This window comes from Acartia tonsa, chromosome 8, assembly GCF_053477335.1.
Source record: "Acartia tonsa isolate MP-2025a chromosome 8, ASM5347733v1, whole genome shotgun sequence".
Lineage (NCBI taxonomy): Eukaryota > Metazoa > Arthropoda > Copepoda > Calanoida > Acartiidae > Acartia > Acartia tonsa.
The window spans coordinates 11,930,792-11,951,352 of NC_137267.1; the positions used below are offsets into that span (position 1 = coordinate 11,930,792).

Here is a 20,561-nt window from a genome sequence, read left to right on the forward strand (position 1 = left end):
TGATTTATAATTTTGTTTGATCGAAAATTTACTTTCCCTCTAATATAGATAGCTCGCTTTCCCTTCTTATTAATTTCCTTTTCTCCCTTAAAATGTTATTAAACGCAAAGCTTTTCTATATTTATATTTTATCTGACCTTAATTCATTAACATAGGCATGTTAAAGTTATCCTATAGGCTTAAAACCTTGTATGAATGAATGTCTTTTGACACCTAATTTTTTTTATAAATTGTAATTCGTAGAAAAATTAGACACGCTGTAATAAGCTAGACAAATGTTATTTATATTTTATCCGTCTAAAATTCATCTTTGTAAGCATCATGTTAAAGTCGTCCTTTAGATTTAAAACGTTGGATGAATATATTCTTTCATAAATACATATTATTGACACCTTATGTCTACATAAGAATAGAGATTCTCCGAGAAATTAGGCATGATTTCATAAACAAAGCATCTCTATAATAAAGTCTAAATCTTTTTAACGGCTAAAAAATTCCCTCGAATGGCTGATTTGGTAAGCATTTATGTATAGTGTCATCCTTGTTATATAACATACGCAATTTAACCTCTTATTAAATTCCCCGGATATTCTACAAAAATAATTCCATTTCTTGGCTGTTCATAAAAAAAAGTCCATTCTGATGACGAAAATCTAGATTTTTTGACTTGACTAACTTTAATTCTGGCAATCCCCTTGTATGTTTTTTTAAAAATTTGAATAAAACTTTTTCGATGCGCTTCGCACATCTCCTATCATATGATGTTTTGTTGATTGCCTATAAATACTCTGTCTGAACTTTTTAAGGAGGCCATATGTAGACTTGGACATTGGTCTATCTAAAGCTTTATTCAGATTTATTGCAACTTGACTTTAAAACAGCTTTTGACGCAAAATCTTATTTTGCTTTCCTTTCATAATTTTGTTTAAATGTATCAAAGTTTTGGCGGGGGAAATCAGAGTTAAGTATTATTCAATGGAACTGGTGGGGAAACATAACAGCAATGAAAACACTGCAAAAATTATAAATTACTATTTTACTATTATACTCTATTTATGATGAAATACTAAGTGTAAAAAGCAGGTTTTCATCTATTTTCGGAGAGGTATGTCAAACAATTCTAAACATTAGTTGTGTGTTTTGTATGTCCATTGGATTACATAAGCAAAGAGGGGGGGGGGGAGAGACTATGGGATATAAAATTGTAAATGATTTGTCCCCCTTTGACATTATATACCATGTATTAGATTTAAAAATTAGGGACTAAATTTAATCTTGATTAGGTGGTACAAAAAAGCAGTGTCAAAACCTTTCCAACAATAATTAAAATGTACATCTACAGTGTGTTTTTTTTTATGAGAACTTTTTTAAAAGCAATTTTACCCCACATATAGTTATCAGAATTTAATGATTAATGGCTTATTTTCTTCGTTTTTTAATGCAATTAATAGAACACCAATAAAATATTTCAGTTTTTATTTAAAAAGTACAGTAAAATCTAAAATTCAAAACTTAGGTGTCAACATCTAAAAATGGTATTAGCGCATTTTTCTTATGCCTAAATCTTCTACCCTTTGCAAGAAAAAAATTGGATTTTCTGTAGTCGACTTTAGGGGGCCAGTACTCCCTCCCTAGTTGAGAAATGACCTTCAAACTTTGATATGTTCTAGTACATGTATATAATAGTATCTGTGTACATTTTTAGCTCTATATCTCAACTTGGAAGCGTTTAGCAGCCATTCTTGCAAACTTTGATATGTTCTAGTACATGTATATAATAGTATCTGTATACATTTTTAGCTCTATATATCAACTTGAAAGCGTTTAGCAGCCATTCTTGCAAAAGGTAGAATATTTGAGCATAAGAAAAATGCGCTAAAACCATTTTTAGATGTTGACACCTAAGTTTTGAATTTTAGATTTTACTGTACTTTTTAAATAAAAACTGAAATATTTTTTTGGTGTTCTATTAATTGCATAAAAAAACGAGGAAAATAAGCCATTTATCATTAAATTCTGATAACTATAAGTGAGGTAAAATTGCTTTCAAAAAAGTTCTCATAAAAAAAACACACTGTATATTTAAGATATATTTATCGTATAGTGAACACTGTATCTAAGTGAAAGTCGATTGGTAATCTAGAAATGTGTGCTACAAAAATTTTGCAGATTTAACCCCACATTTTCCCCTTGTATGGAAGTAGTGTAGAAGCCGGTGGTTGTTTGTATAGACCATGTTGCTATAGACACACAAAAATATGTATTAAATAAATATTTAGCGATTTTCATTGATATAAACGGGTAGTATATTTAATCATTACATAACATCTTTAAAAGAAAAACATTATACAACTTGACAACAAAAAAACACATTTAATCATTAAATTTACTGCTTTCTTTAAATTATATTGATTTTATGTAAATTTTATTGAAATACTTTTTAATGGTTGATTGGAAAAGCTAGATTGCATCTTCAGTAAAAACTGATATACTTATTTTAATAATAATATGCTTTTCTAACATTATAAAGGAAAAGCAAAGCATAAAAATACTTACTCTAATGTATTATGTTAAGTCCTACTATTATAAGGAAGCTTTAGTTTGAAAATTGTAAGTAATGTATCAGGACATAAGTGACCACCATAGGATGAAAGAAAGCCTTTCTCAGGTCAATAGTTATTTATCACATCTTATTTTAGACAGCTTTCCCCGGATATAAAAATGAAAAGTTATAACATTAAAACCAGATTTGTTAGACCCAGGACTACGGCCAGGGCTAACAAAACTTGCATTAATATCATGATTTTTATTTTAATATCTGTAGAAAACACGATATGATACATTATTTCAGTATAGCTGAAAACCGATTCTTATCCAGCATATATATTAACCGGTTTCGAAGCTTTGCTGAAAAAATAGTTACACATTTTTGTGATTAATGGAACAAAACCTAGAGTAGCTGTGCTACCTAAAATAACGCAGCAATATCAAGTTTCAGGAATTTTTTCAAGAGAAGAGGGGTAGGAGTTTATGTAAAGGGGTATTTTGAAAGTGCAAAAATTTTGACCGATAACACGTCTAAATAATAATAATGAAGAGTTACATTTTATAGACGGACGGACCGATCCTAATTATAGAAAAGCTTTGCTTAAAAATATTTTTCCTCTAGATTTCATCACCTTATACACCAAGCTCATTTCTCCTCACAAAATTATTTTCTTCTAGGTTTCATCACCTTATACACCAAGCTCATTTCTCCTCACAAAATTATTTTCTTCTAGGTTTCATCACCTTATACACCAAGCTCATTTCTCCTCACAAAATTATTATCTTCTAGGTTTCATCACCTTATACACCAAGCTCATTTCTCCTCACAAAATTATTTTCCTCTAGGTTTCATCACCTTATACACCAAGCTCATTTCTCCTCACAAAATTATTTTCCTCTAGATTTCATCACCTTATACACCAAGCTCATTTCTCCTCACAAAATTATTTTCTTCTAGGTTTCATCACCTTATACACCAAGCTCATTTCTCCTCACAAAATTATTTTCTTCTAGGTTTCATCACCTTATACACCAAGCTCATTTCTCCTCACAAAATTATTTTCTTCTAGGTTTCATCACCTTATACACCAAGCTCATTTCTCCTCACAAAATTATTATCTTCTAGGTTTCATCACCTTATACACCAAGCTCATTTCTCCTCACAAAATTATTTTCCTCTAGGTTTCATCACCTTATACACCAAGCTCATTTCTCCTCACAAAATTATTTTCCTCTAGATTTCATCACCTTATACACCAAGCTCATTTCTCCTCACAAAATTATTTTCCTCTAGATTTCATCACCTTATACACCAAGCTCATTTCTCCTCACAAAATTATTTTCTTCTAGGTTTCATCACCTTATACACCAAGCTCATTTCTCCTCACAAAATTATTTTCTTCTAGGTTTCATCACCTTATACACCAAGCTCATTTCTCCTCACAAAATGGGACAAAGACAAAATGGTAGGTGTTCTTTTTTTTAGGCATTTGCTTGAAATAAAAATACGTTTAATTTTCACTTTCTTTTATTTAAAACTAGCGACTACGCTCCTAGAGGCCTTTAGTTTAAGAAGATTTTTTTTTCAAAATCTTGTTGTTTTTTTTTCCATTGGCGATTCCACTTGAGAGGCTGCTGATACTCTACCCCAAAATAGTTTTGCTTTTCAAGGAGACTTTCTTATAGACATTCACAATATACACAGAATTAATTTATTTTTATAGATGCGAGAAGCTGTGAAAGCTTATTCTAAGAAGCTTCCTAAGAGTTCTAAGAGTAGAGGTTACGTTTTTTACTTAATTAATTTTATTTTGCACATAGAGTGTTCAACTCAGTATATTTAAACATGTTACTTTTATTTGATAAGATACACAATGTTTCATTGTTTAATTTAAACAAATCATCTGTTGGTTTATAAACAAAAACTATTTATAGATAACTTATTTTATATTTTGTCATTTTCTTCACGCTATACTAGGAAATATTTTTTTATGCCGTATAATTAACTAAAAAAAGCTTAATCTTAAGGATACACACTATTTACAGTAGACTCATTCTGCGAACCAAATGAAAAAAAATATGATCTTTTCTATCAAAATCTGTACACAATTTCTATCAATACTATTACCGGGTTGTTCTTCAACTGATATCATATTGGCTGATTATGAGAGTATGTTTCTAAATTATCTCTATTTTTGTATCATTTTCTGATTACCTAGATGAAAAGACAGATATAGAACTGGCTGAACAAATAACAGACCTTAAAATTGCTCTCAATACAGCAAGGTAAAAATCGAATTTAGCAGCGAAGCAACTCTTCAGGCATTTGTGTGGGTCTTGTTTATTAACTGCCATGTGTCTTCTTAATACTATTTAAATAAAGATATAAAATCTCTATAAGACATTTTCTAGGGATAAGACAATGGACGATAAATTGTTGCAGAACCGCAATGCAGAAAAACAAAATTTCCACCTATTTGGTTAAACTCTCAACTTAATGAACCAACCAATCAAAATCAAATTACAGTAGCCAACACATAAGAAAACTTGTCTAAATTCTCTGGGTACTAGTTTAATTAACAGTCCAATGTCTCCTTCCTCCCTGATTCTAATAGAATGTATTTAAAGGCAAGAACTTCAGCATGAAACAGTCAAGTCCAGAAGACGCCCAGCAAGAGGTAAACATCTTAATAGAAGCACAGATACTCTTTTTTTCTATGATTTCTGTTATTCTTCAGGCTCAGCAGCTGCGAGTCAGCCGCCTGTAAGCCTAAGGGAAATAAACCATTTATAATTCTAAATTAGGCCGAAACATGATTATTTTATCTATCAACCTACTTAAATATCAGTAATTTTTTAATGCCGAAATTCATTCAACCTACTATTGCAATTTGGAAGATGTAGCAACACTTTTAAAACTTGTTTACAGACTGAATAACAGACACAATCTTAAGAATTAATGATTAACCTCGCTTAATAAAACAATAACAAAAAAACTTGTTCAGGGCGATCTGAGTTGACAATTGATGCTGGCAGCACATCTATAATCAGCTCATATGCTCATCTTACATTCAAGAACGGCCTTGATGACTCAATTTTAAACAGGTAGTAAAATATTAGGATCTAGTGCAGTTCACGGTAAAATGTTCCTGGGAGCGATTATATACAAAAAAAATGGCGGAACCTTATATATATCATGTCAGTAAAAAATTTTTACCGACATAAGAAGGCCTACAAATAATCGGGAATATGCATTACTTAATAACACATAGTCAACTTGCAGCGCACATAAATGCGCAAAAATTACTTTTTTACTCGGGTTTTCTTCATTCAAGCTTTCCCTGTGCATCATTAGATCTTTGCTATTTCAGATTATTTGCAGGCCTTCTCATGTGGCTCATGCGATATGTGAGAATGACAAGTACGTTCAGCCATTTTGCAGCTAACAGCCTTTAAAGTTTATAGATGTTTGAAGATATAATCTTTCCCAAGAACATTTTACCGTGAACTGCACTAGATTCAAAAATAAGAATATTACAGAGTTTTCTTCTGTAACTTGACATGAATATTTTAGATTATGCTTAAATTAAAGTAACAGGATATCTATCTGCCTGTTTATCTGTTATTTGTAGCTAAGGATCTCGCAAACCACTAGACCGATATGATTCTCCTTCACAGTGAAGCTTCTTTCAAGTCTAGGGTAGGTTTATATACTGTTTTGGAGGACCTCCCAAGAGAAATATCTGCTTTTTTTATTTTTTCTGTTTAAAACAAAAAATTTAATTGGAGGATTTACTTCCCCCTTTCGTTTCTCTCAAGTGCTCCAGTGGCCTTCAGGGGGTGTAGCTGCTAGCATTTGTATAAAAGTAGTATGATAACTTCTTTGTTCAAGAATATTTCTAATGAATCTATTTCTATTACTTGAATAGCGTTATACGCCCCTACGGGCAAAAGAAAAAGTTTAAAATATTGTTGCGGACTATTCCTGGGAGGGTGGCAGTATCCTGCCCCAATAAAACTTCCCGGGACTTATAAGAAGCTGCATTATTAGGGAGAACAATTAAGCAGTTATCGTAAACCTTCGGCACAAATAAACACACAGATATCCTGTTACTTTTTATACGGAATATAACATAGACATATCCTTATCGTAAGGAAGCTGTGCTCCAGCAATGTTATTGTCAAATTAAATAGCACAAAATTTTGTTGACATGCTTTTAAGTTATTATCATTACATAATACTTTCATTTAGCTCGTCCAATAGACTATTTGATTAGATTTATAGAATGGTTTGATTTGAAACCTTAACAAAATAGTATTGAATGAAATAACCATAAAGATTATAGGGATGAATGGGCTAAAGTATGTTGTTTAAAAACGCAAAGAGTAATAATAATTGCCATTAGAAAAAATTATATCTATAGTTTATTTAAATTTTCTTTTACTTAAACGAGTAACTGCTTCGATAAAAAAAAACTCGCAGCTACGCCCCTAGAATCTAGGAGCTCTGTATTTTAAGGGACAGAAAGAGACTAAATTATATGCTAAAACCGCCCATAGACTTCAATCTCTAGATGAAATAAACTAAAACAGCCGAAGGACCTATTTGAACCATACTTAGAATAGAAAACCCAATCTGTATTAAGATCTTTAGCTTCAGACAAGAAAAGTTACTACTTTATATGAAAGGATATTTCATACAATTTATACATTTACGTATAAGTTAGACTGATATAATAACTAAAGCTATTTTCTAATTTAACTCTACTAGCTGTGGCTTGAACCATTTTTCATATCTATGTCAATAGCACATTAAACAGTAAGGGAAATAACTATATTTTAGTGTAGTGAAGTGAGAAATCTAATATCCTTGTCCTTGCACAAATTATTTAACAGTATGTGTAGAGATCTCAATAATAACTGAACCGATTGAGTTCTAAATTTTAGGTAATCTTTACATAGGTCCTCTGATGGCTTTAGGCTATTTTATTTTTATATTTAAGTCTTGGGATGGTTTTAAGCTATTTTCCTAGCCTGTATCTGCATTTTTGAGTACAGAGCCCTTAGATACTAGGGGCGTAGCCGATGGAATTTCATAAATTGTGACAATTACGATGTAATTTCACAATTACATACAAAATTGTCCTTTCAACAGTACAACAATCTTTTTAGAAAAGTAATTGGATGTCCATCAGTTGGTCTTTAACTTAAGCTATCGCTTGACTCTGGACTGATATGATTATTCTTTACCGCAAAGCTTCATATAGGTCTAGAGAGGGGTTTTAACTATTTATTTAAAAAACACGCTGTATTTGAATTATTGAGTATTTTAAGTAAAGTAAATTAATTTGATTGAAGAGTAAAGCTGCAAGAGTAATAATGTAAATCATCTACTTAATAAAAAACTAAGATATTAAAAGTAAAATATTCTGCTCTATAAAACTATTGACATTTTAAGTTCCTCACTATAACAACAACAAAATTATTTCCACCTTTTATAAATTAGATTAAAGTTGTTCCCCACAATTGTCATTTTATTTCAAACTTTGTTGGCATAAAAAATATTCAATTCATTTGGAATTAGATTTGAAATTCATTATATCATTTACATTTGTATAAAATAAATAAAAATTAAAATTTTGTTTTTGTTTTGGAGGAATTAAGGATTTTTACAGGTTGGAGGAATCTATGATTCTTATAGGTTGGAGAAATCTAGGATTCTTGCAAATTAGAGGAATTTAGGATTTTTACAGGTGAAAAGAATCTGGGATTCTTACAGGTTGGAGGAATCTAAGATTCTTACAGGTTGGAGGAATATAGGATTTTTACAGGTTTGAGGAATCTAGGATTTTTACAGGTTGGAGGAATTTAGGATTTTTACAGGTTGGAGGAATCTAGGATTCTTATAGGTTGGAGAAATCTAGGATTATGCAAATTAGAGGAATTTAGGATTTTTTACAGGTGAGAAGAATCTGGGATTCTTACAGGTTGGAGGAATCTAGGATTTTTACAGGTTGGAGGAATCTAGGATTCTTACATGTTAGAGAAATCTTGGATTCTTACATGTTAGAGGAATCTAGGATTCTTACATGTTAGAGGAATCTAGGATACTTACATGTTGGAGGAATCTAGGATTCTTACAGGTTGGAGGAATCGAGGATTTTTCTCTTAGGAATATTCAAATGTTACAAGAATGGTGGAAGTTTTTGAGTCATGTATCATTTTACAGGCCAAGGACCTCTTACAAGAGAAACAATTTAAAGGACCACATCTGATAGAATAGTGATGGGGAATAGGCTAAAACAATATATTTATATATGATTTTAATTTTAGAGAAATGATTGACAAGATATCTTCTATGAGTCAAGTCATCAAAGATCTGCAAACAGAGAATGAAAGATTGAAGGTTAAGAAACAGCATCTCATGTAAGTAAACTTGAAAACTAAAAAATGTAAACTTGTCAATCCCCCATAATTGTAAAATAGGAAATGGCTGAAAAATTTGTCACTTTCACACAAAGTACACATGTACACTGATTATCCCCCCCCCCCTAGGTGATTGAGGGGAGGAGAGCTTTTATTTCAGGTTATGGTCAGGTTAGGTTAGGGGTAATGTTGGGTAGCACCTCAGGGTTAGGACACCACAGTTTGTGTGAAAGCATTTATCTATCCATAAGGTGTACCTTGTATTGATTAAGCCCTTTATCAAGCTGAAATGCAGCTGTACAAAAAGTAAGGTAGATGCCAATAATTAAATGCAGGAGTTTTTGAAGCTTTTTAAAGTGCCTTTAAAAAATAATCTCATACCAAACTGGCCTACCATTGGTTAATTAAAATGTATACTGGTGGCCAGCTATTGGTAATTTAGTCTGTGTAAAGGCCTATCATTGGTCATTTGTATTGTATGACGTCATTATTTTTTAGGTATTGTAAACAGCTTTGATTTTTGGTATTCTTTATTTCCCTGGACTTGTATATGTTGTCAGCAACAAAGTAATTGTTATAAACCAAGAAAAGCAACCTAGCCAAGCCCTCTAAAAGTCGCTAGCTGTCTAGTTTTGCTTAGAAAACTCTCTAACCCCGCAGATCCCAACATTAAACCTTATTCTTCGACAGCCAAAATCAAAGTCATTTTTTTTTGCAGGGATGGGGGAAGTCCATCACAACTGGAGTTTGAAGAAAAACTGGGAGAATATGAGAAAAAATTTAGGTACATGAATTTAATTAGCGCAGCTACTCCATAACTTGGGTATCAAACCGTCTCCCCGATTAAAAACCAAGATCAAATATGTAAATGGATAGATTTTGTGAATCTAACATACTTAATATTTTCTTTGTTAGTCGTACAGCTATTCTATAACTAGTTCTTAATTAAAAACATTTTAGGTTTCCTTTCATATAATCTTTTTTTTTGTTTATGTTGTTCTACTTATTGCTATGATTTTGCTTGTTTAATTTCCAAACGTGATCTAATTTTGATTGCAGAAAAGAGGAGCTTGAACTGGAGTCCCAAATAAAGAATCTACAAAAAGAACTAGAACGAGTCAGGGATGATAATTATTATAACTTGTAACTTTGATTACAATAAAACATTTAATATACTTTTTAAAATAAGGACAATACACAATCCTTCGATTTAAGTGATCATCTAGAGAAGCCAGAGCATCATCAGCTTGCAATGAAATGGGATTCTCTAACACCTACGGATATTTGATTAAGTAACATCCAAGGGACTATCAACCCTATGTTTGCATGACCTTTGTCTGGAAGTCTTAAATGAGCATAGTAATGAGTTGTACCTATTTATGGGCCAAGGCATTCCCCCTAATGTTACATGCCAGACATAGCATCAGTAGGTACAATTTTTAACGTCTCTAGTAACGAAGAATTTTGCTGAACCCATATGGTTCTCCTTTACAATAAAAGTCCTGAAAAGGTTCCTAACTATTTGGGGGGATGGTAACACAACTCCCTTAAGAAAGAGAAATCGCCAAAACACAAAAAAATAACTAGCGCCACCGGTGGATTAGAACCGGTTCTCATCCAGACGAAAAAACTATGTCTAGCATCGTATTATAACCAGTTTTCTACGAATATAAAAAATTTACAATCATAGGGTTAAACCAGTTTTCTAGCTTGGGGCTAAAAAAATGGTTTTAAACTTAAAATTGTACATTTTATATCCGCGAAAAGCTAGTTTTTGTATATCATAATATATTCTTGGTGTTCAAATTTATTAAGAAATTAATTTAATAAATCATCTTGTAAAATTAGAGCAAGCACGGGGCCATCAGACAAAACTAGATATAAGGTTTCATTTATTAAAAAGTTGTATTTATAAATTTACTCTGGTGATACAAATTTTGTAATGCAAAGCTACTCTATAAATCTTGTTGTTTTATTTTACACTGTGATAAAAGTGGTTTTAAACGAAATATGCTAATAGCCCTGGCGTGGATATTATGACATGGGAAAAATTGTCGTCAATTAAAATTGCTGACAGGGACATCATTTATTTGTCATTCCGTTCATCCAGTAGGAGGGGAGGTTTTTTTTTTTTTGGGGGGGGGGGGGGCTCGTTATTTTAGCTAGGTACAAGTTTGGTGTATGATACAAGTAAAAATAAATCCATTGGTGGCATATGCATTCTATGTTCATAATATAAAAAGCCTTGCCACAAGTCGTTGTAATGATCCTATTTAAATCTTTTAAAATCTTTTTAAATCTTTGATGTATTTCTATAGACTTTGTCAAGAAAACTGAAAGAAGAAAGAAATCTGTTCCGAAATATTTTACAGGTATTACATTCTACCTTTTTAAACATCAACATAATTGGATGTTTTCATTGGAGGATTTTTATCAATGTTTAAAATTCTTTTCTGTTATGACCTTAGATTAAAAAAAAAACATTGAAGTCACAAAAATTAAGAACATAGAATGCTCAATCTTCATGGGAATCGGTTCAGCTTTCTAAAAATTCTGTATGAAAATGTTACTGTTCCACTATAGTAAAAAAATATTTATAATGCCAAACCCAAACAGCCGTAATGGAGAGCAATGTTAATGGACTGAAAATTAGTGTTGGGCCGGAAATCCGGATTGAATTTGAAATCAGCTGGATATCCGGTATCTTGCCAAAAAAACATCCAGCCCAACCCTACTGAAAATGTTTCTTAATTAGCTTAAAGATTCATTTGGTGAAATTTTAATCTGATGGTGTTAAAAAAAACAGTGTACAATTACTTTGATCTACATTAACAGTTTTTTCATTATGATAATTTGAGGGGGGGGGGGGGGGGTGCATTACGACACATATTGCCCCATCCCTGATTATTTTACTATACAGGAGAAAACCCTTGAAAATGAGGATATCAAAATTGAATTAGAAAAGATGAATTATGTTGTCCTAGAACTAAGGTAATGTTCCATAAGAATAATATTAGTCTTGCAAGGATTTTAATCGGTTTTAATCGTTTAGTGTTCTTGTAAAACCATGAAAAATGGTGTGTTTTTTGTGAATCCCCCTCCCCCCCCAAACAATTGAAAACAATTGGTTAAGTTTAGTATTTTATACTCTACTGCTCTTTTTTTTTATATAAATCGTTTTACCCTAAAAATAATTATTTTTTTCTGTGTCGATTTTTTTAAAACTCACTTTCTTTATTCATTTTTTTATTCTTAAAACTAATAAGACTCTTTACTTTCTTATCTGCCTAATAGATCTAACTATTCATTAGACACAATCAGAAAGTGGGGGAATGAACGCCAATAAATAGCCTAAAACCATCTATAGATAGAAATCCTGAACACAATTAACCTTGTTTAGAAAGAAATGTCATCAGTTACAGAAATGCCTTGAACAAGAACAGGCGCAAGCAGAGAAGTATGCAGCAGAAATAGGTGTTCAGGTGAAAAACATTTATATTTCTTTATAACAAAGCTTCGGTGGTTTCCCATAGTGCCTACTCGAGTACATAACCCACCCCCCCCACCCCTTCTTATATAAAACTTAATTGAAAATAAGGAATGGGGAAGATTTGCCTTTATTTGAATACTACTTTAGGCCAGGTTAGTTTAGGTTATATTGGGTACCCGCAGGGTTAGGGCATATCAATCAAAAAAAATAGACACGTGTTTTTTTTGTAATGAGTGATCTGAAAAAATCATGTTTCTACTAAAACTTTGATTCTCCCTTAGGTTGACTTAGAAGAAGATGCATATGAAAACGAGGATGAAAACCAAGAAAATGATGAACTTCTCATCATTGAAGGATACCCCATTTATCAGGTAAAAAACAGAGGATTAGCAGATATCATTAATTTCTGTCAGTCATGCTTAAAAGGCCAAAAACCTTATTATTTCAGTTCCAAAAGTCATCAGTGTTCATGAAAACTATTCTTGTTTAAAAAAGTTATAGATGAGTTATTGAAAAGATTATTTTGTGTCCAGCTTTTCAAAATTTACAAGAAATTTCTTTTGACATACCACATTTAAGCATGAAGATTTAATTTCCTCCACAGATTAAGACGTAATACACAACCCTGGCAAAACCCTGTGCACGCCATTGCATTAAAATATGTTATTTTACAATTAATAACAAAATAATATCATATGCATTAATATTCATCTTCAGGAAAACAAAGCAGACACTGAAGACAAATTGGCGCGGGAAAATCGACCAAAGACGACAACCATTTCCAAGATGGCCGACAATGACCAGTTTGAAGAACCGAGATTTTCAGGTAAAAGTGTGATTTACAAAGTTATTTGACAATTCTAAAGTTAGCTTAATTAAGAACAAGCATCAAACATAATTATTTATTAAGTAGTTTGCACAAAAAAATGTATAAAATGAAATTTTAATATTTTTTAAAGAAAGTTCTCTGCTAATTGCTGAAGAGGAAGAAAGGGAGGAGGCTATTGAAATTATTCAGGTCAGATTAAACATATGATTATGCACTAGGTATAGAATAGCTGCACTATAAAAAAGCCGACTGTAACCAACAGATGAAATACTTCGGAACATATTCGTTAAGGTTTCGTGATTTTGAGGGACAACACTTACAACTTTTTTTCTGTCATACAGTATTTTTTTTATTTGGCCATACCATATACTGCAAAATGCATAGTTTATTACAAAAGAAGCGACCATTACCTCCAAATTAGCAAAACAAAAGTTAATTTTGGTACATTGGTGTTAAGAAAGGTTGCCCTAAAAGTTAGGGTTTCCTAATACTTAAAATTGAAATTGTGACGGATACATTCCCTTTTTTACCCCCCCCTTGTTTCATCGCTGTGAATGCCACTATTTGTAAGGTTAAGTCTGGTGTAATATCCACAACTAGCAGGTACGCCACCTAGGACACGTAAAATTGTTTCTTTTTAATATATTTTAAAATCAGCTACTTACCAAAAATATCTTTATTTAAGGATAATAAATTAATCTCATTTACTTATTTTTGACTAAAGTTAAAGCTGTTTAGGGAGCCGTGAAGATTTATGAATATCAGAGTCCTCCAACAAATCAAAAAGGTAAGTTTTAGTTTTAACACTCAAAGCATTTTCTATAAAGCTTTGTATCTCTCCTGTAACTGTGATACTTGAAGAAAAGTTATTCTTTTTCAACGGATGACTGGCTATCAGACATCTAAAGGGAGAATAAATTGGTCGATAAATTGATGTTCATCCCCAATGATGATACACAAAATTACACCTTATGTATATTATATTTAGTGGTTGAAACGTTTGAACACTCATCTCAATGTATCAACCAATCAAAATTATCTAAAGTACCCAAACTTCATATGCCAACAAATAAGAAAACGTTATTATAAATTTTTGGGGCTAGTGTAATAAACAGCTCATCGTCCCCTCATTCTCTGCGTTGCTATCTATTCTAAATGAAAGCCGCAATGTGTGTTGTATAAAGCTAAGAATTATACACTAAATCAATTTTCCCCTTCCATTATAGAATCCAAGCTTCAAATCGTCTGATTTTTATTTATACCTTTAAAGTAAAACTGTTGTTTAAGAAGTAAATATGTAATCAAGATTAAATGAATATTATTAAAAAGTAGGTTCTAACAAGTTAATTGAAAGTTATAACCATGCACAGCGGGCTTATGTATACTGATGAAGTAATTTTTTTATTTTTTTTTTCAGAAAGGAATGGCTCTATAACATGGAAGACAGCAAAAACCTCGGCTTAAGAAAAAAAATAAATTGTCTTTTTGTAAATTCTTTTTATATTGAAATAATACATGTTAATTTAGATGTTGTCTAAAATTATAAAGTATACATCAAAATGTTTAAAGATAAGGATATTAAAGTTAATAAGTAAGCCAGCAGCAATTAGACACAAAAATAAACTAAGAATAGTTATTTCTCGCATCGTATTATAAACGGCTTTCCGCGGATTTAGAAAGTACAATTATGAGATTAAAACTAGTTTTTTTAGCCCCGAGGTGCCGAAGGCGCCGGCTAAAAAAACTGGTTTTAATCTTATAATTGTACATTTCTATATTCGTAGAAAGCTGGATATAATACGATGCTAGACATAGTTTTTTCGTATGGATGAGAACCGGTTCCTATCCACCGGATTCGAATGAATACGAGAAATATAAATACAAACTATACTTAATGGAATAAAAGCGGCTAGATAATCAATGACATTTTACAAAAAAAATGGTGGCAATTTATAATCCAGATATCAAATATTCATAGACAAACAACAATATTGAATATAAATGAAAATTGAGGACAAATTATTCAAACAAGAGGAATCTTTACAAAAAAAAGTTTAGTTAACCATCTTTAACACAACTGAGTTTTAGTAAAAAAGCTAGAAATAAGTTTTTAAAGCAGTCTATATATACCAATATTATTAAATTATCAAACATGCTCCATAGTTTACAGCTCATATATCTTGATCATATAGTTTTTTATCCAATCTTCACAATCTTAACATTGCAAATTTTTGCAAATAACTTGCAAATATGATTTCTGCCGATTTTCCAATTTAAATACGCGTTTTCTATATATTTTCCCTTTCCAAAAATATCTCTCTTGTGAAGATTGGATAAAAAAAAACATTATGATCGAGATTCCAGAACTTTGAGTTGGTAGAACGTAATCTAGAAAAATCAGACCTCTATTATTTATAGTTGCTAGGAAAATCTCAAAGTGACTTTTTCATATAAACGGTAAGTCCAACCCTCGTTATAGAGTAGCTGCCCTTCTAAAGATGAAAAGTAGGCCATAACTTTGAAAAATAGAGAGAGAGTGGCAAAAAATTATGGATTGGGGGTAGCAATTTCAGAATATATGATCATAGAGGTAATAGAAAAGAGGAATACTTTGGATTTCTTTTTAACTTATTCTAATAGTTTTGTAACTACTCTTTGAATAAAGCAGGGAGGAAGGGAGGGGACAATGGGCAATAACATCAATTTAAGAGTTTTTGCTGAAAGGCCAAGAAAACCAAATTTATCCAGAAAATATGAAGAAAATTGTAAAGTGTCTATGTATATATAAATTAGAAAACTCAAAAGAGTTCTAAGAAAAAAAACATTTACTTATAAATTATATTACCAGCAAATAACAATGAGGTAAACATTCTGTAATTAATCACTAGAAAAATCGTTCTAAGAACATCTTCATCTCCTATATTATTTAATTCCACTAAAATTCAGGTTTACACGAAGGGTTCTTAGAATGTTTATTACACAAATATCACAGTAGAGTTTCTAGACATGAAATGACATTTTCTTGAAAAAAATTATGTGTTAGAACCAGCCAAAATAATTTTATACTATATAAATTGTTTGTCTGCTAGAAATTGTGTTAATTGTCTGTTTGTATTTTTGTATGCTAGATTCATAACAAATTCCACGGCAACTGTGCACTAGTTCTCAAATTCCCCAAATTCAGTCGCAATACTTCACGAACACTTTGAGCGGTCCTACCCCAAACGTAAGAGTCCCAAACGTCAGAGTGGACAAACGCAAGAGTCCCAAACGCAAGAGTCCCAAACGTCAGAGTGGACAAACGTCAGAGTGGGACAAACGTCGGAGTGGACAAACGTCAGAGTGGACATTGCTTAAGTAAAACATCAGAGTCTATGCTATTTTAATTATATGACAAAAAATCTTCTAATTTTTTGCAAAAAATCTTTCAAATATTTTATAAAAATCTTCCAATTTTGAATGACATCTTATTCGTGTTTTGTCTTTGGTAACAATCAGACGTGAGAGATTTTGTTGTGAGCCGATAGCCATGCAGCCGCCGTACCCTGCCAGGTACTCCCAGGCAAAGCAGGGAGGAAAACACCTCCATGATGCGGATAACTTTCAATACAGGAAACGTGGTGCTACGAAAAACCGAACATTCTACAAATGTGTACTGCATAAAACACATAACTGCAACGCAGCTGCTTCTGTTGATATTAAAACAGATAAAACAGACCTCAATTTATTTGAACAAAAGAAAAAAAACAAAAATTTTAATAACACCCTACCCCTCCCCCCCCCCCCCCCCAACCTCCTGACAAAACTATGACTCTGGCTGCAGCACCCTAGCCTGCCTAGCCGCAGCGCTCGGCCCCCTAGCCTGCCTAGCCGCGGGCGCTCGGCCCCCTAGCCTATAACCTAACCTAACCTAATCATAAAGAAAATGACTCTGGCTGCAGCACTCAGCACCCTGGCCTACCTAGCCGCAGCGCTCGGCCCCCTAGCCTGCCTAGCCGCGGGCACTCGGCCCCCTACCCTATAACCTAACCTAACCTAATTATAAAGAAAATATTGTGCTTGTCCAGATTAAAGAACTTGAACCAGCTTGGCCAGAAGAAAAAGACGAAGTTGATGAATTTATTGAGTACTTTGACAAGAATTTCGTTGGAGCCATAAATGGGAGGATCGGAATAAGAAACCAACCAAGATTCCCACATACTTTATGGAACAAGCATGATGCTGTCATCAATGATGAGTTTCTTACTACAAATTCTGCTGAAGGATATAACTATGGTTTATCATCAGCATTGCCTGCAAATTCAGGTACTTGGACTGTAGTAGCTCGTTTGCAAGCAGAAGAAGCAACAGCCAATTTAAAGCTCAGGGACGCGCTACTAGGACCTCAAAATAACGAGACAACCAAAAGCAGTGCAAGAAACACCTACACAAATATGCGAAGGAAGGAGCTGGCAAGCATAGTAGAGAAATATGACGAGGATGTCAGCCCTGTCATATTTATGCAAACAATTGTGGGATACTACAACCATGACGTTATTAATGAGTAATATTCCACTGCACAAAAATTATGTTTGTTAAAAATTTGGGTATGCCAATATTTAAACTTTATAATATATATGTGATATATTTGAAAGGGTGTAAAATTTTCGTTCTAACACAGTTGTTAAATAAATATGAAAAAAAGTAAAAATATAAATGTTTTTTTTTATATGGTAATGATTATAAAATCGAGACTCATACGTTTTACTTATAAAATGTCCACTCTGACGTTTGTCCCAAAAATCCTGCGTTTGTCCACTCTGACGTTTGTCCCACTCTGACCTTTGTCCCACTCTGACGTTTGGGACTCTTGCGTTTGTCCACTCTGATGTTTTTCCACTCTGACGTTTGGGACTCTTACGTTTGTCGTGGAACCCTTTGAGCTGGTACCCAAGGTTTGAGACCCTAAAATATTGAATATTTGATCCATTGTCCCCTCCCTTCCTCCCTGGAATAAAGCCTGTCAGTACATCACAGTGTCAAGTAAATTATGGAAATTGACTATACACTTGTTTATGGGTGAATTTTGAAAATATACATAGATCTTCAGTTAGTAATTTATTGTATTTCTCATTATTAAAACAATATCAAACGTGGAAAAAATCTGCAATTAAATTTTACTCATCTAGAAATACACCTTGCTAAAGAAATAATGCAATCGATTTTTATTCAAATTGATAAAAAGAAATTGCCATTATTGGCCCATGCAAACAAAGTGAGATTTTCTATCAAAACTAAAGAATGAACAATAACATGTTAACCCTCTAATGCTAATATGCTTATAAAAATGACCATCAGAAACAAGTTTTCATGAAAATTAAAGCCCAAAAAGTTGTTGAGTTTTGTTTCAAAAGTAAATTTAAGAGGGGTTTGGTGGGTAAATTTAAGGGGAAGGTGGGGGGGAGGGTGAATGGTTGTCGCGTCATCAGCATTTAAAGAGCTTTAGAAGTAAGGTGTTTATATTTTCACGATCTATAAAAATTTAGCTCAAACCAGTAAGGAATAGGATAATTGGTTGTATATTTCTCTTGTACCCAAATTTTTGTAATAACGTTTTCTGATTCTTTGACTTACAATTTTGGGGACTTTTATTTAAATTTGATTCGTTGGTACATTAAGTTGTGCGTTAAAACGTTACATTCAACCACTAATTGCAATCTACAATTAAAAACAATTTTCCATTTATTAAACCTTCTCTATTCTCTTAAATTAGCAGCTACTCTTAAGTTTACCATCTTATCCATCTTTGTACATACTTTATTGACTGGTTGATTTGATAACTTTTTATTTGTGTTTTAAATAATAGATCATGAATGACAAGTATTTTATTATTCTATTGAATTCTAGTTATAAATTAGGCTTTTTTTTTTAAAATGTAGTTGGCACTTTATGAAAAAGGCGTTTTTTGAGATGGGCGTTTTTTTGAGATAGGCGTTTTCTGAGATGGGCGTTTTTTGAGATAGGCGTTTTTTTAAATGACCTATTACAAGAAATATACTAAAATTTCAGAAGTAGCTCTGCATTGTAAAAACGCCTCGAAGCGCGTTAGTCTCAAAGCAACTTCTAGAAAGCAAAATCGTAGTTAAGTTGAAATTAATTAGGATTAGTTATTTCTTTCATCGTATTATAAACGGCTTTCCGCGGATATAGAATGTACAATTATAAGATTAAAACCAGTTTTTTAGCCCCGAGGTGCCGAAGGCATGGGCTAGATGCTAGACATAGTTTTTTTCGTATGGATGAGAACCGGTTCCTATCCACCGGATTCGAATGAATACGAGAAAAAAGATTCCACGATTAGAACAGTTTAATCAATTAAGCCGTTAAGCAGATCTTAAAAAACAAAAGAGTTCTAAAGTTATAATATATAACCCTTATAATGCGCCAGCGTATTTCTTAGCATCAGCTGATTTTTTAAATATCATAATTAACTTTAAATTTTCTCGGTGCAATTCAATATCCAGGTAATTTGAAGTGAACTGGAAAAGGACCATCTTTTCAAATTGCTGAGTATTTATCCTGGAAATTCGAGTATAGAGTCACCCATCCCTTAAATATTTGGGGAAAAATACTCACCCCCGGCCAACCAACATAAAATTATATTTATGCCCTAAATGCTAGGGGCAAATCACTATTATTTATTTTAAAGATTTTAACTGTTATATTAACAAGGAAGTAGATGGTATCGGCGAAAAAATCAATCAACAAACCTTTCTTCCACAAAATAAAATTAAGCTACAGGCAAAGAAAAAAATACAACATCACCAACTTTGAAGAATGATCAAAACCAAATTTTAAATATGATATCACCCCCTGATACCTTGCTTTAATTTATGTGAATGTAACAGACTGATGTGTAGAGCAGCCCCACAACCCAAAATGGTTTTCTGTAGAAATTGAACTTCCAAGTGATTATTTGTCTAGCGAGCCTATAAAAATACGCTCAAGCAAGAAGGCATCAGAAAGCTAGTGTCATATAAAACAGATATAAATGTCTAAACAGCAAATTAAAAATAGTTTTTAAAAAATCATGACGTTGCAAAAGAATATTTCAAGCTTGGTTAAAAAAAATATATATTAGAAAAACTAATAAAATTTTCATAAAATTTTGATTGGTTGTCCTCAAACTATACAAGCTTTTCAACTAATAATTTTAATCTTTATAAGGTGTAATTTTAAATTTATCGTCCATTGACATATCCCTTAAGATTATTGAGCAAAATTTATTTT

The 20,561-nt window shown here is 32.3% G+C and overlaps 1 protein-coding gene across 1 annotated transcript; it reads left to right on the plus strand.

Moving 5' to 3' along the window:
* Window positions 1-3,946: 3,946 nt before the first annotated feature.
* LOC145325503 (uncharacterized) lies at window positions 3,947-17,839 on the plus strand. Its single transcript, XM_080168484.1, has 17 exons — window positions 3,947-4,013; window positions 4,272-4,329; window positions 4,767-4,833; window positions 5,176-5,225; window positions 5,553-5,652; window positions 8,881-8,973; window positions 9,692-9,757; window positions 10,033-10,116; window positions 10,822-10,858; window positions 11,292-11,345; window positions 11,894-11,964; window positions 12,374-12,455; window positions 12,745-12,834; window positions 13,181-13,289; window positions 13,423-13,481; window positions 14,031-14,079; window positions 17,340-17,839. Exons 1-17 carry the CDS (start codon window positions 4,011-4,013, stop codon window positions 17,837-17,839), a joined length of 1,572 nt encoding a protein of 523 aa, XP_080024610.1. The 5' UTR covers window positions 3,947-4,010.
* Window positions 17,840-20,561: the final 2,722 nt, after the last annotated feature.